Source organism: Notechis scutatus, chromosome 6 (genome assembly GCF_049901735.1).
Source record: "Notechis scutatus isolate UNSWTSFEM ecotype Mainland chromosome 6, rNotScu1.2, whole genome shotgun sequence".
NCBI lineage: Eukaryota > Metazoa > Chordata > Lepidosauria > Squamata > Elapidae > Notechis > Notechis scutatus.
Window position 1 is genome coordinate 36,171,124 of NC_142014.1, and position 23,976 is coordinate 36,195,099.

At 40.3% G+C, this 23,976-nt stretch overlaps 1 protein-coding gene across 14 annotated transcripts in view; it reads right to left on the reverse strand.

The window, feature by feature from the left end:
• Positions 1-23,976, reverse strand: part of GRIP1 (glutamate receptor interacting protein 1) — a 324,841-nt gene that overhangs the window by 134,748 nt on the left and 166,117 nt on the right. The window contains exon 1 of one of the 14 annotated variants that reach the window (XM_087967966.1): positions 9,917-10,238. The exons of the other annotated variants lie outside the window; for them this stretch is intronic. Coding sequence (XP_087824092.1) covers positions 9,917-9,971 — 55 coding nt within the window. The 5' untranslated portion in view covers positions 9,972-10,238. Of the gene's footprint in view, positions 1-9,916; positions 10,239-23,976 lie in introns of those variants that run through there. 14 annotated transcript variants of the gene reach the window in all.

Sequence of the window (23,976 nt, forward strand, 5' to 3'; positions counted from 1 at the left end):
AGGGGACACTGGGCAACTTTTTCCTTTTTTGTTCTCACATGTATAGTACTCATAAAGTATAAATCAATGCCATTCATTTTATAAAAATTTTCTAAAATTCATTTTTGAAAAAAAAAAAGAAGAAGAAGAAGAAGATTGATAGTTTTTCATTATGTTGTTCCAAATATTCCAAAATATCCAAGAGAAAACCATTCTTCAAGTGTCTTTTAGGTAAATGCTCATATAGATCCCATAAATAAATTCTTGCAAAAAAATTCAGCTAAAACCATTCTAATGAACTTACAATCATTATTCAATACTGATAGTGGTTGTAATTTGTTGCTAAAGTCAAATCTTGTCCCCATTTAGGTATTAATTTTGTATCAGCCTGTTTCCAAGGCTCTGGCACCTTTCCTCCCAATAGAATAGAACTCGTTTTGTAAAACTGGTAAAAGGAAAAAAAATCTAAATCATTTAGATCATAAATGGTAACAGTAGATTTCATGATATTTGAACTATATACTTCAGTCAAATTGCATAACGTTGTTTTAAAAAAATTCAAATGTGATAATTGGAGCAAAAATTGCAGGGGAAATTCTGCAACTAGAGCCACTAGAATTAGAAGCCAATTATTACTTACAGTCCCTAATCACATATCTCAAGGCTTTTCAAATAGCAATGAATGTTTAATCTACAGAACTAATACTTTTCAAGTGATAAAATATAGTTTAAACATACTGTAGATAGAAAATATCCATATTGTTCTAAGAAATGTCTCAAGCCAAAAAATATGTATTCTGTGTCTGAGAAATAATTGTGGTTTTTCCCATACATTTGAGCCTATGAAAATTCTCTTTAAGGCAAAATTCATTGATGATTATGTTTATTGATGAATACATCATAATTGGATTTTTCCACTAAAACTAATAATATTTCTTGTTTAAACCAATTTTCACACTGTTTCTGTTTGCAGCAACACAAGCTGGAAAACCTTGACAAATGTTCATTGTGGATTCTAAAAATTAATTAGCTACCAGACAATCTGTGACCCAGTGGGGTTCTAATTTTACCCAATTGAACATTACAAACAGATACAAGATTTTTAGTAGTATATAGATGAAATTCTTTAGATGAGAAAGATCCAAATCCAAATCTTTCAAGAAATTGTATTTCTTATAAGTAGTTTGAAAGCTACAAATATATCCATAAGCAATCTTTGATTTAAATAGCAATGGCATTTAGGCTTATAAATTGCCTCACAGCGCTTTATAGCCCTCTCTGGGTGGTTTACATATAGAAGCATTATTTTTACATTGCTCTCAATAATCTGGATCTCATTTTACAGACCTCGGAAGAATGGAAAGCTGAGTCAATTCTGAGCCCTGCCAAGATTGAACTCCAGGCTGTGGATAAAATTTGACTGCAATACTGCACTTATACTACTGTGCCACCAAATAATGATAAAGCAGTGGCCATAGTTTGCTAATTGGTCATAGTTCCTGCCACTAAACCTGTGGATTCTTACTTTTAGTATCAGAACAAGAACAAAACTTTTTAAAACATTTGATCTGTCATATTATCATTAGGAAGTATAGTATCTTGACCATTTTGTAGCCTTGACCTGAAAACACTGCTATACTAAAGTTTTAAGATCAGCATTTTAACAGCTGTAAGAACATGGAGAAATTCATTTCCTTGTGGAAAACTTACTAGTTAAACTTTGAGCAAAAGGAGAAACAAATATAGAAAACTTAATAATAGCTACTACTATCAATGTTGCCCTTTTACTTGAAAGAACATCTTGATCAGCACTTTTGGTGAAGACATGGCAAACTAAATTTCCTGAAGGAGATGGAAAGCATTGTGATGGAGATTGATGGACAAATGGTGGATTCTGATCAGCAGTCAGGAAATAGGAATGATTGTTAGATCACGCACCAGCTGGACAGCTGTTTCTCATTAATAGACTGCAGAAACTGAGGTTTTTGCAGGTAGCATGATATTTGAGCAGCCAGGAATTGAGGTAGTTCACATAAGCTAAGTCATTATATAGCCTCTATGGACACAGTTTACTCAAGTCTTATTTCTTTTCTTTTTTTCCATTCTTTTTATTTTATTTTTAATACAATAATTCCATCTTCAGTTGAACAGTGTGTTGTCTGGGTACCAACATCTTTGTTAAACGATAATCAAAATTACAACATCCTCCATTACATATTAATTATGCAATATTTAACATAATAATGTCCATCTTTTAATTATACTAATCAATTATACAACATTAAAATAGTAGTATTCAACATATTAATCATCATATTAACTTAACTCTTTTAACGCATCATCGTTATTTTGTTTCCCTATTTCTAATTTCCATTTTTATTGGTAGAATATGTCCCATACCATATATAATATTCAGTTTGATCTTCTCTCCTTAATTGCCAATGTTAGTCTATTCATCTCCGCACATTCTAGTATTTTCCTAATCACATTCTCATCTGTGGGTATCGCTTTACTCTTCCAATTTTGTCCAAATACAATTCTAGCTGCAGTTAGTACACAAATAATTAAATATGCATTCTCTTTACTATAAATTTCAGATAGAATCCCTAACAAAAATATCTCTGGTTTTAAATTAAAATGTTGTTTTATCATTTTTTCCAACTATGTATGTATTTTGGTCCAATATTTTTTTGCTTTTGAACACCACGTATGATAATATGTCCCAGGTATCTGGTGGCACTTTCAACATTTAGCTGATTTATCTTTAAACATCCTTGCCAAATGCGCTGGCGCAAAGTGCCATCTATAAAACATCTTATATATGTTTTCTTTATATATGGTTGACGTTGTTAATTTGTAGTTCCCGACCCACAATTTTTGCCATTTATCTAGTTCAATTGTGTAACCAAAATGTTTTGCCCATGCTATCATTGTTTCCTCTACTTGTTCCTCTTCCAGTTTGATGTATAGTAAATAACTATACATTTTAAAATCAGTTTTTCTTCCACCCCTGTTAATATTTTATCTAGTTCAGTTAATTCTGTATAAAAACCATATAGCTTTGCATCTTTCTCATATCTAGAATATATTTGCAGTTGTGCGTACTGTGTCAAATCAATCCCTTGATCACTCAATTCTTGTTTATTTTTGAGTCCCTCTTCTTATTTAATATATTTAATATATATTTGATATGAAACAGGAAAGCTAAAAGAACAAGAAAATCTGCAAAACCAAAACTCATATAAGAAAATATTTGTTTCTTATACTCAGAATCAGATTTGTGAATATGGCCGAATGACTTTTGTATTAAACACCCAAATCATTTATGTTGGAGAAGAAAGAAAATAACCTCAGTAGTTAAATACAGTGTATCTCTATATTAAGCAGGGATATACAAACAGGTGCACAAACTTTCAGTCATAAAAGATCTGGTTTGGGATCGTCTCTGACAAGCTTAAATGGGAATATTTTGTTCCAGATACAGACCAAAAATGGTTATTTCAGAACAGAAATGGTTTGGTGTAGATAAAACCGGGGGGGTTGAGGGACAAAACCATAAATCATTTTCTATTCAGAAAGTTCAGTAGAAGTCCTGGTGTATAATGATTTATTCAGGGATTGAACAACATAAAAATCCATTAAAAATCTATTTTATATACATGCCTAATTTTACGTTATGTTGCATCCACATTCAACTACTGAAGATTGCAGACAAAGACTACAGGAACTTACAACAGTGACTGTTAGTGACTGTTCAAAGTTACAATGGTACTGAAAAAAGTGACTTATGACTGTTTTTCACCCTTATGACCATTGTAGCATCCTCATGATCACACGATCAAAATTCAGATGCTTGGCAATTGGTTCATATTTATGACGGTTGCAAAGTCTTGGGGTATGTGACCAACTTTTGTGACTTTCTGACAAGCAAAGTCAATGGGGAAGCCAGATTCACTTAACAGCCATGTTACTGACTTAACAAATGCAATGATTCATCTAAGAACTGTGGCAAAAAAGTCGTACAATGGAGCAAACTCACTTAACAAATGTTTCACTTAGCAACATATATGTTGGACTCAATTGTGATTGTACAATATTTTACAATTTCTTCTTTAGAATTTCATTGTACCAGAATTATATGTGTGAATATCTCCTAAAGGTGTAAATGTAGTTGGGATATTTTGAGAACAAAGATAAACAGCATCCATGCACAATAAAGTGATTATTATATCTAATGAATAACAAAATATAATGGTTAGTTTTTAAAAACCCTATTTTTTTCTGCCTTTAAGTCAGTCTTGACTCTTGACTACAGTCTGGGCAACTCCCTGCAATTTTCTTGGCAAAATTTCAGAAGTGGTTTGCCATTGCCTGCTTCCTAAGGCTGAGAAAGAGTGACTGGCCCAAGGTCACCCAGTTGTGCTGGGTGGGACTAGCTCATGGTTTCTTGGTTTCTAGCCTGATGCCTTAACACTACACATAAAAACAGATACCACATATTTTTTCATGTTTAAATAAATACCTTTTTATGATCATTGCAGGCCACACATTTTATTAAGAAGCAAAGAGATGATTTTCATCAGAGGTGGTATTCAGCAGTTTCTGACCAGTTCTGGAGAATCGGTAGTGGAAATTTTGAGTAATTTGGAGAACCGGAAAATACCACCTCTGACTGGAGATTTTACAGTATCCTTCCCCTGCCATGCCCACCAAGCCACACCCACAGAACCGGTAGTAAAAAAATTTGAATCCCACCACCGATTTTCATAGGTGAGAAAGTGTAACCTTTATTCCCTCTTTTAAAACAAAGATTTTCAATTTGCAATCCTAACACTTATTCTGATCTGTGAAATTAGTATGTACACCTTATATAAATTGACAGACTTTCTATAATATGAACACATAATTATGAACATGGATTTCCATTTCTAAGAAGTGTGATTTTATATTGCACACACAATAATTAGGACATTTCCATTTCAATTCACATCAACATTTGCATACTCTGAAGCACAGACGATGGATCACATTTACAGAAATCTGGTCATAAAAAATGAAAATATGAGACAAAAATAATCATCTGCTAATACTGACAGAGCAAAAGAAAAAATAAAGCAATTCAATTTTTGCTGGTTTGATGGAATAGCAGCTGATACGCTTTTACTTTTTAGACATGTGCAAACTTTACTTAAACCAATTTAAAATGCTCACTTGTTTCAATTAGCATTGATTCCATGAATATGGCTGATCAGTATGCTTTGTTTAGTTATTTCCTGATTTTTTAAAATATGGTAACTGTAAAATTCAATCATCAAATTACATATTTTATTAGTATGCTATTTTATAAGGTTGACTGATTGACTGATCCATCCTTTCAATTTAAATTCCTAGTTTCTTAGCAATTGATAAAGTATAATTTTCTACAATCACCATCACTGCATAGTTTGCATCCAAAATCTGAGAAAGAGTATAAAGATTTGCTCCTCTCCATATGAGCCAAGTTGGGCTCCATATGTGGCCACTATGCACCTAGGCCAATATCTGTCCAGGGCTACATATGGCCTAAGGTACCTGATCTATATGGTTTCTCATAGTCAAATCTTATTTGCATAAAGGGAGTCTCATATGGTTTGTAGAACCTAAATAAATAATCATGAATATAACACAGCACGCATTAATGGGAACCCCCAAAAGTCAAACAGTTGTTTATTTTCAGAAATGGAAAATCTTGTAATGAAATGCTTGCTGTTGATGGAAGTATTGACTGGATTCTTTCAGTCTAAAGAATGATTCTTTCAGTCTAACCATGATTTATAAATCAAATTAAACATGGTAAACCCAAACAACAAAACTTCATTATGACTTGATGCAACATGTACAGTATCTGCCCAAATACCAAATACCTAGCTATCTATTAATAATCTTTGGTTCATTAAAAAAACTGATGAAAAAGGTGAGTCTTGGCATTATTTTGAAATAACTTCCTTTTGAATGTAATTGCAACTATGATGAAAAAAACATAAACACTGAGTCTGTAAATGAATGGCCACTATAATATATATATTCAATTTCCCAGAAATCAAGGCAAAAATAATGTCTGTTAAATAATCACTTTTACTTATATGAAAATCCTGATTTAACATTATTTGAGGGATAGGGTAGCTGTTTTTTCTGAATGTCTAATAAATAATAAAATATAAATTACATAATATCATAAACAAACACAAAAACAAAAACTGTCATTAACCAATTTATTTAATTTGACACAAATAACATAAATTAATGTGTGTGTTTTTAAAAGCTTTAATCCAGACTATTTAGACTATTTCAATGGATACATCCCATTTCTGAGAATGTTGAGAAAGAAATATAGTCCATTTTATGTATTAATCAGTTATCTATTAAATTGAATTTTCATTGTACTAGCTTCTGTGGAGTAAAGGCTTTTTGTGGAATTTGATATCTTTATCCCATGACAATACTTCAATAGGCTGGATTGCTTAGGGTCAGTTTCCATTATATGAAACATGAGTAGTGGCCCTATTGTTGGAGCACATGCTGGATATTTAATACATTGTACAGAAAGTCAGTTCAGTGTAGTGGTTAAGGTGCTGCACTAGAAACCAGGAGACTAGTTCTGGTCCTGCTTTCATCACAAAGCCAACTGAATTCTCTGTCAGCTCTGAGAAGAAGACAAACCATTTCAGACAATCTTGGTTAGAAAACTGTAGGAGTTAGTCCAAGTGGTTACCAAGCATCAACATTAACTTGAAAGCACAAATTAAAGTCTAAAAAATAAGAAGGAAGTGATCATACCAACAATACATAATTATTAATCAATTAGGAGATAAATTTTGAAATAGACTCAGAAACTGAAGCTTCCAAAAAAACCCTCAAAATCTTTCCACAAGGCTGTGAACACAGACCAATTTTGCAGGGCTCTTTAGACTTTTGTGGCTATTAAATTGCAGTCACCAGAACTGTATGTTCATTAGGTTATTTTGTTTGCTGATTTGACCAATGAATATTTTACTTCCATTTTGTTGTATTTAACTGTAAACTACTGAGAGCTGATCTGATTGAACAAGGAAACTGAGCATTTCCAATAGCCCAATGAGTACTATTGTCCCTACTTATCACTGTTATGTAGGAACTAATGCAGGGGTAGGATTCTTCCGGTTAGGTCTGATTCAGGCAAACCAGTTGCTCCGAGAATTAGCTGAGAGTGAACAGGTTTGATTTGCTCCAATGATCAGCCATTTGGCCCACCCGCCTGCCCGGGCCCTAGACTGTGCTTTATATCTTGCTTTTCAAGCTTAGCTGATTCGCGTGGCACAGCGGATTGCCATGAGTCAGCTGTTTAACAGACAGGGATTGCTGGAGAAGGTCATTAGCAAATGTTCTGCGTGTGTGCAAAGCTCGTGTTTGGCATGCACATGTGCTCACCAAACCAGTTGTTACACTGGTTGAATTGCATCCCTGAACTATTGTACATCTATGTGCATCTGTTATCCCCAAATAAAGACTTTACAATGCGTTACGCAACACAAACTTGCTTGTTTTGGAAATTTATCTTAAAAAATCAGAATATAATTTCATCACAGAAGAATATTTGAAAAATGAAAAGACAAATAACAAAGATTATAGAAAATAGCCTATACTGTTACTCTACCAAATGTATGGCTTTTTATCTGTCAGAATTCTAAGTACATATATAAATGTTCTTTAAAATCTTTCCCTAGGAGGGACCGCTATAAGCACCAGTGGGAGTACAATAGGTACAATTTGCTACTTGACCTGGTGGCAGCTAGTAAATTACATGCAACCCACTAGTCCACAGTATACTTTCCTAGATTCCCCGGCGTTAAACTATAGTCTCAATGATTACAGCACATTTGATCATTATGTTATTGGGCATATATTACTATATTTTGAAAAAGCTTTATGTGAATTAATGCAAGCAGTGAAGTTTTATTGATACAATTTTAAAGAAAGCCTTTTTAAATCAATAAAATGTTATTTAATTGTATTAATTTCAAATATGCTTTTTCTCACAAAACCTGGAAAGGGGGTTGCAATCAAACTGAGGCTGTGCTTATTTATTCATGGCATACTTATACAAATATTTAGAAATGTAAATGTAAGGAAATGCAGGCCCAGAATGGCACATTGGTAAACAGCTAGAAAGAATTCTAATATACTTTTAAAATACTGATTGTTACATTAGCAGTAGGGTTCAGGGTCAGTATGACTGATCAGTGTTTCTGCTATGTTAGTCCCTAGCAGGAACTTAAAATATTACTGTTCTTGGATAAGTTTTTTTAAAAAATGGGTCCTTAAGAAATTGTATTAAAATTACACAATAAAAAAGATATTACAATGTTGACTTGAATTTTTCTAATGCAAAATCCAAGTTCATACAAAGAAAGTTGTTTTAGCAAGAAACTGCAGGAATTTCCAAAATTGACATAAAATAAGCTATATATATGCATTAGGAATAAAATATACACTATATTATGGCACAGAGACAGAAGGCAATACTAAATATATATATTTTTTCAAGGTTCATTGAATTGAATGGATCTGATTTCTAATAAATATGTTTGGAATTCTTAAATAGTTTCTCTTTAACTGAACAGTTCCATTCATACAGTATATTCGGATGTGCTATTGTGTCCAAAAGCATTTACTTCCTAGCTGAATATGGATAGAATGACAATCTTAATGTATCAATGAATAGTTACTCCACCTATTAGCAAGTAAATGAACTGTGCCAGCTTTCTAGTGACATCTCTCTTTCCCTCTTACTATTGCAGGATCCTACCTACAAATGTCAGCATCATTTAACAGAGATTATGAGTTGTAGGATTTCTGGTGGGGGGGAGAAATAATTTTACAAACCAAGATAATCCTGAAACATTCATTATCATTTGTGCAAGTTTACTGTCATTTAGCATAATCATAACAACTGACAATTACACAAGGCTTCCGTGTATCAGTTCAATAGACTACATGCCTTTATTTGCTTCCAAGTAATTATTGCAGGCAAAAAATAAAATATTATTTTCCTCTTCAACAAAGCCTCTAAAAGTTCCGATACAGTCTTTAAATACTGTACAACTATATGTTTTAATTTTGATTTTTAGAAAGAAGGTAGGCAAGCTTAATATTATTAACTTATGTTGTAATGCATGCAATAATGATAATAATAAATAATAATAAAGATGAAAAAGGATGAAGGGGAAACTGCTTTAAAATTCTACTGGCAATGAAACAACAGTTCAAAGTTTAAAAAAAAACTATGTAATATTTTGTCACAACAATGCAAGAAATAAAATTAAAACACAGTCTTTATCAAGCAAATTAATCTTTTTATAAGAATGCACAAATCATAATTGTTGTTTTCATCATCTTTGCCTTGAAAGATGAGTGGCATTTCTCCCTACAAGAAAAGGCTCTCTAGTATTTCAAGGTGAATATACCAAGATGCTAAGAACTAACAATATGAACAACATCCTTTTTAAAAATTCTTTCACTTTAGTTTTTACCTAATGCCTAGGACATGATGACACAGGCAACACTGACTGATCAGTGCTACCTGGAATGCAAACCGGTAATAAATATCCCACCATAACTTTAGCACTTGAGTACAAATTCTTCTTTACCCAGTGAAATCATGAAAATCCTGAAGCAGCATCACACTGTATTAAGACCTGGGCATGGCTATCCAAGCCTTTAGCTATACCTCTCTCTATCTTTCCCTCTCTCCCTCCCTCCCTCCCTCTCTCTATCAGTGCATGCATTCACAGAGTTTTTCTTTGTTTGCTAGCAATACATTGTACAAAGAGATAGGTAAATTTGAAAGTAACCGTTAAGCTGTCTTTATAGAATGCTGCAATACACCATTAAATTAATAAACAAAGAAAGCCCAGTATACCTTTTACAAGTCTCCTCAGAATCTGACATCGGCATTTAAACGAGACAGCTATCATTCTTGCTCACCGCCTTCAGAGGCCAAGTATACTCCTAAGGCTCCGCTTCAGAGGATGCAGTAGAAGCATATGAATTCCTCATCCACATACCAGAGGAAAGAAAGGTAGTCCCAGTGGGGAGTGACAAAGCTTAATTTCTCTTGGCTGATGCAGAGATCAGCTCCATATCATCGAGCAAAGCTATGTCATTCAGTGCTGCTCCGACGACTGCCACCGCTTGCAGAATCAGCTGAATAGCTTAAAAAGCAGTATTTAACAGCAGCAAGGCATCAAATGGTGTTAAGATCCCAACAAAGATGCTAAACACGGCTTTGCTGCCATCTCCTCCACTATGGTATGGTATTGTACAGCAAGCATCGGCTTCTGTTCCAGGCAAACAGCCATGCATTTTAGCACAATCAGGGGATTTCACCCCCCTTTCTCCTGCTTTCTCAATCCTTCAGATATTTAACTCTCTGTTAGGATTGTGTGCTGAGTTATTGAGCACCAAATATATCTTCATTCTTAACTGCAGATAGCCAAAAAAGTGAACCGATTTTCAATTTAAAGATAATTTCAAAGGATGCAGTTACAGTTCCTGAGAATGAAGGGGAAAGAGGAGAAAAGGAGAGAAACCCAGAGGAGGCTTTCTAAGATGGTATAGTCATTAATCATAGTAATGATGCTAAAACAGACAACACACAGGGAGCCAGGAATGAGAAAAGAACATAAGCTCTAACTTATGTCTATACATTTATCCTTTTAGCCTTGTAGTAATAATCTACTATAACATTACCAAATTTTGCACATGATTCCACAATACTCAAGTTTTTTTTTTTAACAGCCTCTTATCTGTCAAGCAAATAAATTTTCCTATTTATACTTTTATCATAAAACAATGAGATAAAACATGGCACTACAACATTTTTCAATCCTTGTTGGCCAACTGCATCTCTTTTTGTGGTCAAAACAATTAGGAAGATCCCATTATAAGACTTCAAAGCTGACTGGCACTCACTTTTTAACACTGGTTTTCTTTCTCAATTCTTTTATAAAATGAAGAAATTTAAAAGTCCCTGGTGTTACAGTTATTATTATTTCTCCCAGTTTTTCTCAGATCATAATCAAATCTTTGTTTTAATCTTAGATCATAACAAAGATAAACTTTATAAAAGCAAAAAATGATATCAAACAATTTTGCATATACAGATGATCAGAGAAAAATTAACAATCAAATGACAAACATGGCAAAAGAATTACAGAATTTGACAGTTTAATTTAGGAATTAACTGAAACATTGGCATAATTTGTGCAGCTGCCTGAGCAAAACTGCCATAGCCACAAGCACTCTCTAAGTGTTTGTTAGCGCAAAATAATTTTTGGGGGGATCAGTCCAGCATTCTTCCCCAAACTGGTTCAAATAATTTCATATAGACTACTGCAAGAGAGAATAAATAACTAAAACTCCATGTAACTTCCTTGACATTTGGACATAAGGAACCTTTTTGAACCAGGCTCAAAATATAGGTGGTCCTCGGCTTTACAATAGCACTTAAGACTTATATACGGCTTCACAGTGCTTTACAGCTTCTCTAGGAAGTTTACAGAGTCAGCATATTGCCCCCAACAATCTGGGTCCTCATCTGACCGACCTTGGAAGGATAGAAGGCTGAGTCAACCTTGAGCTGGTGAGGATCAAACTCTTGGCTGTGGGCAGTTAGCTTACAGTACTGCATTCTAACAACTGCACCACCACAGTTCTTTGTTTGTTTAGTGACTGTTTAAACTTACAATGGCACTTTAAAAAGTGACTTGTGACCAATTTTCACACTTGCCCTTTGCAGCATCCCCATGGTCACGTGATCAAAATTCAGGCATTTGGCAACTGGCATGTATTTATGACAGCTGCACTGTTGGGGTAATGTGATCACCATTTGTAATCTTCCCAGCTGGCTTCCGATAAGCAAAGTCAATGGGGGAAGCCAGATTTGCTTAACGACTGCATGATTCACTTAACAACTGCAGTAATTTGCTTAATACATCAAGTTAGAAACTCAGAGATGGTGAGTTCAACCTTTAGGCATGAAGTCATTTGAGTGACCGTGGAACAATCTCCCTCTCTCAGCCTTAGGAAAAAAGCAATGGCAAACCACTTCAGAAAAAATGCTATCAAGAAATCTGCAGTGACTTGTCCATGTAGTGGATACGATGCACGGGTGAAATTGAAAGATTATACCTTGCAAGTTGATTTTTATAAAACATTTAAACACAGAGCTACATTTTGGTTTTGTTGCTACCAGGGGTGGGATTCTACCAGTTCGGACTGGTCTGGGCGAACCGGTAGCTCTGAAGATCAGCTGGGAGCTAACCGGTTCACTCCGAAGATCAAGGTATTTCCTTTCCCCCCTCCACCGATCAGCTGTTTTCTGAAGATCAGCTGTGCCACACAATTTAGGTTAGCTAGAAAGCAGGAAATTGGGCGTTGGTTCTTACCTGATACGCCCCTTCTCGGCGAGCCGTGAGGAGCATCCAGAGACTGGGATGTGCTTCTGAGTCCTCTTCTTGCAGGCTGAGCTTTAGATGAGGAAACGCTCCGCCCCCTCACGTGACACCGCGCAGCGTCTCCCCAGTTTTTTGCGATAACGAGAAGAGAGGTTATGAATTCCTTCTAATCAACTATTGGCTCCTTGGCTGAAACAAGAGTCCCCACCAGACGGAGAAGCTAGAGTGGGGCTGGATGCTCCTCACGGCTCGCCGAGAAGGGGCGTATCAGGTAAGAACCAACGCCCATTCTCCCTCGAGCCGCTCGGAGCATCCAGAGAGTGGGACATACCAAAGCTTGGCTGTCCTACAGGTGGGACTCCGCCTGGGCCGGAAGCCCCTCCGGGTCACTGATGACCCTCTGTAGGACCCGTCGGCCAAAAGAGGCCTCCGCTGAGGCATACGTATCTATTTTGTAATGTCTGATAAACGGGGACGGAGAGGCCCAGGTGGCTGCCCGACAAATGTCAGCGATGGGGGCTTGCGTGGCCCAGGCCGCCGAGGTAGCTGCACTCCTGGTGGAATGGGCGGTTATTCCACCAGGTGCGGGCAGGAATTGAGAAAGGTAACACCTGGTGATAGTCGCCCTGATCCAACGACTGATGGTGGAGGGAGAGACCTTGAGCCCCAGTGTCCTGGGCTGAAAGGAGAGGAAAAGGGATTCCGATCTTCGCAGGGATTGAGTGCACTTAATATATATACGCAAGGCCCTTCTAACATCTAGAGTGTGCCAAAGGACCTCCCTGTCCCTCGAGGGCCTGGGGCAAAAGTTTGGTAGGACCAGTTCCTGTGACCTATGGAAGGGTGAGTTAACCTTGGGTAGGAATGTGGGGTCGGGACGAAGGACCACCCGATCAGCGTGGAACACGCATAGATCACTCCTAACTGACAAAGCTGCTATTTCTGAAACTCGATGAGCAGAAGTAATAGCCACTAGAAAAACTACTTTAAAAGTGAGAAATTGAAGGGATGACTCCCTCAGAGGTTCAAACAGATGACGTGTAAGAGAAATGAGGACTTTGTTGAGGTCCCATGTGGGGAACCTGTGAACAGTGGGAGGGCACAGGTTGGTGGCGCCCCTAAGGAAGGATCTAACCCAGGGGTGATGAGAAAGGGAACCGTAGCTATCACAGGAGACCACGGTTGAGAGGGCAGAAACCTGCCGTCTCAGGGTGTTAGGTGCAAGCCCTTTGCGAAGGCCTTCCTGAAGAAATTCCAGGATCTGTGCAATAGAAGGAGAGAGGGGGTCAACCTGGGACCCACTACACCACTTGCAAAAACCCTTCCAAGTGGCATCATAAATTTGTGTGGTGGAGGGTCTCCTAGCGGCCAAAATCGTGTCGATGACTTGACTGGAGAGTTTCTCGCTGGTCAAACGGATCCGTTCAATCTCCAGACGGCTAACTGGAGCCATTGAGGCTCTGGATGCAGAAGGGGCCCCTGAGAGAGAGAGACCCTGTCCAGGGGGATCCGCCATGGGGGCGCTACCGATAAATTGCGGAGGTCCGCAAACCACGGTCGCCTGGGCCAATAGGGAGCCACCAGAAGAAGATCTGCTCTCTCCTGTATGAGTTTCTGTATGACTCTGGGAACTAATGGGAGCGGAGGGAAGGCATATAGGAGCCCTGGGGGCCATGGGCAGCGCAGTGCGTTGTGATTCTCCGACCCGTGAGACGTGTACCTGGAGAAAAACCGTGGAAGCTGCGTGTTGGACGGGGAAGCGAAGAGATCCACCACTGGCAGGCCGAATATTATGGACGCCTCTTTGAATAGGGATGGATGGAGATGCCATTCTGTTTGGTCCACCGTGGCCCTGCTCAGCCAGTCCGCCTGAGTATTGTCTATTCCGGAGATGTGTTCGGCTTTTAGTGATAGGAGGTTGGACTCTGCCCAGCGGCAGAGACGCTCGGCCTCCCTCATCAGCTGGATAGACTGGGTGCCCCCTTGCCTGTTGATATGGGCCTTGGCCGTGACGTTGTCCGTGAGAATGAGGACGTGATGTCCGCGGACCTGAGGGAGGAAGCTGCGCAGGGCCAGGTGGACGGCGTGAAGCTCCAGCCAGTTGATGCTGCATCTTTGCTCGATCGGCGACCACTTGCCCTGTGCCGAGAGCGAGTTGACGTGAGCGCCCCAACTGGATAGGCTTGCGTCCGTAGTGATGGTAAGCCGTTGAGGTTCCGTGAAGAGGTGGCCCCTCTTGATGGCGGGGTTGGTCCACCAGAGGAGAGACGTGAGGACCTTTGGAGGAACCTTGACTCTGGCCTTCGAGTTGCTCCTTCCGGATCTTTGGAACGGGAGTAGGAACCACTGAAGGTATCTGCTGTGTAAACGGGCCCAGGGAATAATAGAGATGCATGACACCATTTTACCCAAAAATTTAGAAAGGTCAAGTAAGGCCACCCTCCTTGAACGCCTAACCTGTTTGACCAGGGCTTGAATGCTAAGGAACCTCTCCGAAGAGAGGAAAACCCTTTGTGAAACCGAATCAATTATGGCTCCCAAGTGGGTGATTCGGGTGGATGGGGTAAGTTGGCTCTTTTGCCAATTGACTAGGAACCCGTGTGCCCGTAAGGCGGAGAGGGTGACTCTGGTATCCCTGACTGCCTGGGACTTGGACGGGGATAGAATAAGGATATCGTCCAAGTAGCAGTGGAGGCGGACGGGGACGCTCCTAAGGTGAGCCGCCAGGGCCGCAAGGACCTTGGTGAAGGTCCTGGGGGCCGAGGCCAATCCAAAGGGTAGGGCCACGTATTGATAGTGAAGGCTATTATAACAGAACCTGAGGAATTTGTGGTGAGAGGGCCTGATTGGGATGTGGAGGTATGCCTCCGAAAGATCTATGGAAGATAACCAGTCTCCCCGCCTGGTACCTAAGAGAATTGATTGCAAGGTGTGCATTTTGAATTTGCGCTGGATAAGGTGACGGTTGAGCCGTTTCAAGTCTAGTATGGCTCTCCAGCCCCCAGAGTGTTTGGGCACCACAAAGAGATGGGAATAGAATCCCCTTCCTCTCTGAGCCGGTGGGACGGGTTGAATGGCCTGGATGTCAAGCAGATGATGGATGGCTGCATCCATTAGTGCACGTTTGGCGGGATCCCTTGAGGTGGGGGATGGGATGAAACAATCAGAGGGGGTGGACCTAAACTCAAGGGCGAGACCAAACCTGATGGTGTCCCTAACCCATGCATCGGATGTGGATTTGTCCCATTGGGCGGCGAAGTGACTGAGGCGGCCGCCAATGGGGAGGGAGGGAGAGGCTCTATCTGGTTCGGCGGTAGGGCCTTCCTCCCGATCCCCGAAAAGGCCTCTTATAGTTGCCGCCGCCTCTGCTTCTGTCGCCAGAGTCCGAACGATCCTGGGATCGGAAGGAAGGGGGCCTGGGGTATCTGGGTGGGAAGGGGGGTTGGTAGAAGGGGCGGGGGAAGCCCCTCCGAAAGGGCTGTGAGCCCCTTGTCTCTGACCTTCGAAAAAGGGAGGGCAGATACTTTCTCTTGCTGCGGCCCTCGACCAGCAGGGGTTCCAAGGCCGGGCCAAACAGTTTATCTCCCTTGATGGGAGCAGTGGCCAGCTTGACCTTGTTCTTTACATCCGCCTGCCAGTGTTTGAGCCACAGCAGGCGGCGAGCCGTGACGTGCGACGTGATGGCCCTGGAAGAGAACTTTACCGATTGGTAAGTGGCGTCAGCCGAGAACTCGGCTGCAGCCACCAGCTTCGCTATGTCTTGGTGTGCTCTCACATTGGACGCGGGGACGTGTTCCCTGAGCTGACGTAGCCAGCGGATAGAGGATCTTGTGAAGAATGAAGCAGCCGTAGCCGATTTAATGGCCCAGGCGTCGGATAGATGGGCCCTGCGCAACGCCAGTTTCGTCCGCTTGTCCTCAGGTTTCAAGGCCTCTAAGGCCTCACTGGGGGTAAAGGAGGAAGCAAGGCCCACAATGGGATCATCAACCTCCGGTATGTTCAGAAGGCTAGACATTGCCGAATCGAGATTAAAGAATCTCTTGTCTTGGCTAGAGGGTGTAGGAGGGGTCCCTGTGGAAGTAAGTTGTTTCGCTACTAGGTCTACGAAGATGGGTGGGGACGGGATGACCTCAGCCTCCACCACTGGTTGAGTGAAAATGGAGTCCTCTGGGCCCTCTGGGGCGGGGGGGGGAGGTCAGTAGGAGACTGGGGAAGAAGACCAGAGACGTTCTTGGCCTTAAGGAGGAGGGATTTAAACATGTGAGGCTTGAACAGCCCCCCAAATACGGGTTGGTCGGGAGAGGTCCCTCGTCCTCCGACATCTCCCCTCCATGATGTCCGCCTCTAAGAGGGGTTCACTGTAATGGGAGGATCCCATCCGGGAGTCCTCTTCCTCTTCCCTGAAATCCCCAAAGTCCCCTTCCTCCTCCTCCTGGGCCTCAACCGGAGGAGGGCTGCCCCTCTGAGAGAGTACCTGATCAACCGGGGGGACCGGCTGTGGAAGGGATCTGATGGATAAAGAGTCGTGCTCGGAAGCTCGTGGAGAGTAGCCAGATCTGGTCATGTGCTGTAGGCCCTCTGCAATGCCCTGGCGGATGGCCGATTCCATCCAAGCCCTGATGTGGGCTGGAATCTCGGAGGTAGAGGGTTCTTACTGGCGCAGGCCAGCAGCCATGGGTGTAAAGGTGGCTTCAGGGGTCCGTCTAATCGGAGGTCCAGGGGTCGAAAGACCCTGAAGTGGACTGCGCCTAGGTAGGGAAGAAGGGTCTGGGGGGGAAGAGGTTGAGTAGTGATAGGGGGTGGGAGAAGGAAGGGCTGAAGGCCCCGAGCGGGACTCCCTTGATCGCCTGTCAAACTCCTTTTCCAACGCTTTATGGTGCCTTAAGGCGTCACGTTGGGAGGCCTTGGAAGGTTCCTTGTCCTGTCTAGAGCCCTTAGGTTCCTTGTCCTGCCTGCGCAAGTAGTGGGACTTTTCCTTAGCCTTCAAAGAAGGACGTTTAGAGAGATTGTCGTCTGCCAAGTTAGATAATGAATACTAGTAAGGGCGGTTGGCTCGCCTGGAATAGGCCTGTGGATAGGGCCGGGTGAGGATTGAGCTGGCCCGCTCCCCCTTTTGGAATTTGATATGTACAGAGATAACAGACAGTAAAGTATCTATGTAATATGATATGTACAGATATATATATATTTTGATTTCTATTTAAGCTCTTCTTTTTTTTTTTTTTACACCAGTTGTATGTACAGGTTATCCGTATATATACATATAACTACAAGAAAATCTTTGTATAAAAAAATTTTTTTTACTTCTTTTTGTAATATAATTTTTTTATTTTTATTTTTATTATTTTTATTATTTTTATTATTTTTATTATTTTTATTATTTTTATTATTATTATTATTATTATTATTATTATTATTATTATTATTATTATTATTTTAATATAAACAGTAACCGTAACAGGAAGGAACTATAACTGTATCTCAGTACAGGCCGGATTAGCCAAATAAACGCCTGAGGCCTAGAGCGGAAAAGGCCTCTGGCAGCAGGCCTCCAGACAACAAACAACTGGAGGGGGGGCTGCAACTTCGCCCCGATGAAGGCTGCGGGAGGCCAACAAAGTAATAAAAGCGAGCCAGAAAGATCGCTAAGAATTGTAAAAGGCTTGACCCAAGGGGTCTGGAACGTTTGTAATCACCACAGCAGCACTAAACGGCAATAAAAATGGCGCCCGACCACGATGCGGCGCCAAGATGGCGGCCGCGAGCTGAGCTATGTTGGGCACCTTCGGGACGGCAGGGAGGGCTTGTCCGGTTAGCTCAGCGCGCCTGGTGCTCTTAAGGGGCGACTAGCCTTCCCGGTCGGCGTTTGGGGTAGGGGGGAATCCAGCAAGAGAAAGCGTGCCACAAGGCAGCGCAGAGGCAGCGACACGATGAAGAAGTGGGGGGGGGGTTGCACGAAGCGCTGCGAACCCGCCCGCTTTTAGTTATATTTTTGGCTCCTAGGGGCGAGGGGAGAATCCCCCTAAGTCCCAACCCTTTGCGCAGGAGGAGGAAAGGAAATTTCAAACCTTAGAAGAAGAAAAATAGCCAGGAATTAAATTCCTTTTTTGAATCAGCCAAGGAGCTCTTTTCACTAACAGCCTGACTCTTCGAGGCTGAGCAAAAGACTGGTGAGACGCTGCGCGGTGTCACGTGAGGGGGCGGAGCGTTTCCTCATCTAAAGCTCAGCCTGCAAGAAGAGGACTCAGAAGCACATCCCACTCTCTGGATGCTCCGAGCGGCTCGAGGGAGAATGTCAGATTTCTTGCTTTCTAGCTAATCTAAATCACATGCCACAGCTGATACCCCCCTTGCTGTTGTATTGCTTCGCCCAGGAGGCTTTCCTGAGGCCCAGGAGGCAAAAAAAAACCCCACCCACGCCCACCCAGTCACATGACCACCTGGCCACGCCCAGAGAACCGGTAATTTAAAAAATTGCATCCCACCCCTGGTTGCTACCTACTGATTATCCACATTTTGCAGTCCATAGATCAGTCCATAGCTGGAAAGGTTGGGGACTGCAGTCCATAGATCAGCAGTCCCCAACCTGTCCGGCTCCATGGCAGTGGTGGCAGTGGGAGGGGAGGGTTTTGCACATGAAACCGAGGTCCCATGCATGGGCAAATGAAGCTTAATGCATTCAACTGCCACTTGTGTGGACCAGTTCCCAACAGGATGTGGCCTGATACTGATCCGTGGTCTGAGATGATTGTTCTGTTTAAAGAAGGCAGGGGAAAGAAATCTAATGAAAAATAAATTATTTTTAGTATTTTTATTGTTTTATTATTTTTAGTATTTTTAACTGTAATATACTTTTTTGAATTGCAAGCCACCCTGTGTCACTGACTGAGATGGGCGGTTGTAGACATAATTAATTTAGGTACAAGAAATGATGGACTAAACCCTGGAACTATGTTGTTCATTATTTAGCTCTATTCCTCATTTACTCCAAAAGACAAGCATTTAAATAACCCCTTAGGGGTTCAAGGCGGGAGTTCCAGGCTTGAGTATTGATGACAAATTCTATCTCCTGCCTTTGCCTAGAGTAGCCTCAGAACGAGATAGGCAGCTAATAAATTTAACAAATAAATAAAATTACAGGCATGATATTCCGCTCTGAAAAAAAAATCGGGGCCGGCCAAGAGACCCCCCGCCGCGCACCCGGGGAGCGCCCGCTGCCTTCCCTCGCCAGAGCTGGGCGGCGGCGTGTTGCATGGAGGCTGGTCTGTGGCCGGCCCAGCTCCCTTTTCCTGCCGCTCAGCGGCCTCCGCTCGCACCGCCCGGGCTCCGCTCAGGTATCCAGCTGGGGCTGTCAGGAGTTGCTACCGTCGGTGCAGCTCCACGTGGCTCCAGTCCCGCGTTGCCTCGGGAAGGGAAAGGCAAAACCAGGAGCCGCTGCTGCCGTTGCAAAGCGCGCCGCGGCTCTTCCTTTTGCCTTTCCCTTCCTGAGGCAACGCGGACTGGAGCCGCTGAGCCACGCCAGCAACTCCTGACTCGGGGCCTCCGAGGGAGGGGAAGGAGGAGAAGAAGGGGTGGGGGAAAGGAGGGGGCGATTCCCAAAAAATTGGAATTCGATTTTAATCGGAAGAATATCATGCCTGAATTATCTGAGAAGGATCTGAGTCAGAAATTAAACATCCTAAGAAAAACTTGACTTTCACAATGGAGAAAAGAAGCAGGTGCACTTCTAGAGGCATCAAAAAGAATTGTTTTTAACAATTCATGGAGGAGAGATTCAAAAAGATGCTTCAGGCATTCCCGGAAAGTACATAGCATTTGTCTATAACTTTGCAAAGCAGCTGCATCTTTTCCTAGGATTGGGCACTAATAATAAAAATTGTTTCTATTAAATGAAGAATTTGCTGCATCTGATTTGCTGCATTTGATAAGCTGAAACTTTATAAAACGATTTATTGGCAGCTGGAAGTTACTTGTGAGGCTTTACACTGAGCAAGCCTATTCTTAGATAAGGAATATAATCTATATCAAGTGGAATATCAAAAAGGGATCAAAAATCATAGCTGTGACCTATCTTCTGCAATACGTATTTCACAGATCAAACAGCCAAGTTCCAATGAGAAAATAAGGATGGTTCTTTATCAGCCCAAACACTGAAAAAATATTCTTCGCATAGGTGTAACAATATGTATAGTATTTCAAATTTGCTACATCTTAAATTTCTGGATGAATATTAGAATCTATCAAATATAGTTTGTGTATATCTCACATTCAATAATACTGTTCTGCAGTCAGTGATTTTCAAATATTTGAGGTTAAAGAAAGTAGAAATGACTCACAAGTAATAATGATCGTATCTTACCATGGGAGAATATGTCATACATTTCATTCCATTATATTTAGACTGGTACTTTATAATCTAAGAATACTAGACAATAAGGGCTATGATTGTTATCTATTATCTAACCTATAGGTAAAGCCCCCAACATAATATTTGTTCCAATTCCTCAATCAGGAAATAAAAACTAAAGATTTTATGTAGTCAGTTCTTAAAACTATAAAATTATAATAACCTATCAAATAAAGACCAAGATAATCAAAGCCAGTCCCGTATTAGGATTACTGATCAAAATGGATACAAAAAAGAAAGTAACAGATTAATATAATTTAGGACTACATGTATTTGTTGACTTACAAACAGTTGTTACATGACTAGTTGGAGTTACAACAGTTTGAGAAAACTGGCCACTTCTGGCCACCATAAAATGTCACACTGCCACTTCTAGGTCACATGAACACATTGTCAACAACTTTGTTGTTGGCCACTTTGTGCTGGATGTCAACAAATACTTGTAGTTTATCTCCTGCAAGATAAAAAGTACCACACTGAACTGTGTTGTCGGCATTTCTTGACACAGGACACCAGAATGTGACACAGATTTTGGGCACTTAGCAACTGGATCATAATTACAAATGGTCACAGAGTCCCTTGGTCACATGTCCACAATGAATCATAAGGTAGGGCTTGAAGCTGGCTTGTTTCTCTAAATTATTGTTGAAATTTACCAATGCATTTCAGCATAACAAATTAATTTATTCATATTAAATTATTAAAAAATTATTACTCTCTCTAAGATTCAGATCAGGTTGGGGATCATTTCTGTCCTATATCTATGCCCTGACATATGTAAAACCGATTTTGCCTGAATACTTTCATCTACCCTGTTTGTCCAACAATACGGCCTCCCCCAATAGGAAGTCCCAGCATGTTTTATAGGCATGAAATGAAATTAAGCCCCTCCCCCCAAATTAAGGCCTATATTAAAACATGCAAAATAGGGGGGAAATGGCGGGGGGGCTTGCCATTAGGAAGCACTTTTGTTGCACACCCGGATATGGTGCTGCCTGCGTTGACGCCGATACAAAGTGCCTCACCAACGCCGAGGTCAACATCCAAGCCGTCGCCGCCTGCCCGCCCGAAGATGCAAGTGGGGGGAATTAAGTCACCCCCGAAAAGACAGCCTAGCCATTTTTTCAGGGCTCAAAAAAAAAAAAAGACCCGGCCTTATTATATGAGAAACACGGTACTACTATTTCCACCTTGGTTATGTAGACTTCCCAAATTAGATACCATCAGATTGGATAAATAGTTTGGTTAAGATCAAGTACTGTTTCCTAGAAATATGATTGACCTCCCAACGCACATTACCTTATCTTGCAATCCAACAGAGCATATGTGATTGATTTACTATACTTTACTGCAAGCTTCTCCAGAGAACACAATTATCTTCTGTATTTTAACATTCCTTTTCAGAAACTATGCTGACTATGCAGTAAGGATAACTGTAATATCCTTCCACTGTTTTACTGTAGTAAAACCAGTGAAACTATCTAATTTATACACTATGTAAGGAGAACTGAAATAATGTTGTTTCATAGCTTACTTATGAACCTGAGGGAGAATATCAAGGTTTGATGAGTTAGTGATGTCATTTGACTGTTTACTGCTATGTTTGTACTTTCATATAACATTGTGACTATTGTATCCTGCAAAAATGGCTAAAAATAGTGACTGCTCATTTTCACAGGAAGATATAAAATTGTATTAATATTTAAAAAATTTAAAAATTGAATGATTTGAAATATTATAAGGAAATAATATTCATTGCTCTATTGCTTAAATCTAAACTATGATAGCTTACCTGGTACATTAAGACTATTCAATGCCAGTCATATTAACATGTCCATAGTCTTTGTAAAAATTATACAAATCCTCAATCTTTCTTTTTCAAATTATTTAAAATTATGTCCATGGCAGTAACAATAGTGTAATTGAATTTATATGCTATGATAACTAGATTCAAAGATGAATATATTATGACATGATTTTCAACCTTTCAATTAAAGGAAAGTCCTTCAACCATAAGAAACTGCACCAACTGCACCAAGAATTTGGAGAATGGTGAAAATCAGCCCTTTCCAACCTGATGCCCTCTAGATGTGTTAGATTCTAATTCTCACCATTGCCAGCTAGCATGGCCGTGTTGGATAATGGATGTTGTAATTCAATACACCTGGAGGATGCCACACTGGGAAGGTTACTTTAGATAGACACTCAGATTCCCTATGGCATTGCACAAATGCAAAACAGAACAAAACGAACATAAAACTTGACCAAGGGATTTTTGAATGTCAGATAAAATTCTTCAAAATCACAGAGTTTCATAAACTACATCTTTGAAAATTATTTTGTTAGGCTAAAGGAATTTTATCTTAATAGTTTTTGCATATAGACAGCAGTTTTCTGGAAACTCAATCACAGAATTGTACATCTATATACTGAACAAAGCGGGCTCATAACATTGATATTGGTGAGCTGAAATGCATAGACTTTATTTAGCAGCAGTGTTAGGAGACATATGCCCAGTAATTTTTAAAATGTCACCAATTCTTATATACTAATAATGTGATAATTTTGCAGTTGTGGCAAATTCCTCAGTTTTAACTTGAGAAACACCTTAAGTGGCAAAACAAGCAAAAATCTTCTGAAAACAACTAAGAATCCTAAGTATTTTGTCAGCCTGATTAATAAAGGACTTAAACAACTTGATCATACTATATAATGAAATAAACCATAGTCAGTATTTCTTCATCAGAATTAAAGAATAAAATGTGCAATTAAAAGAAAAGGCATTATGCATTGCCCATTCTATCAATAGAGTTCATGACAGAATCTAAGCAAAAATAAGACAAAAAATCTATACAGGAAAACTACTGCTTGTTTCTACTAGCAACATGCATATAATTAAAGGCTCTGGGATTTAATGTAATCCCCAAAGCAGCAGATCCCTCTGTCTGAAGAAGAGGTTTCACTTGCTGTTGTAGATGCATAAAGCTATGTAATTCTAGCAAGATGTTGTATTTTTCAGCTGGTCATAATGTGGATCTGCTATTAAAAGCTAGGACAATTTAAAAAATAAATAATTACTCTCTTAGTTTGATTGAAAACTTGATTTTTCAATTAAAA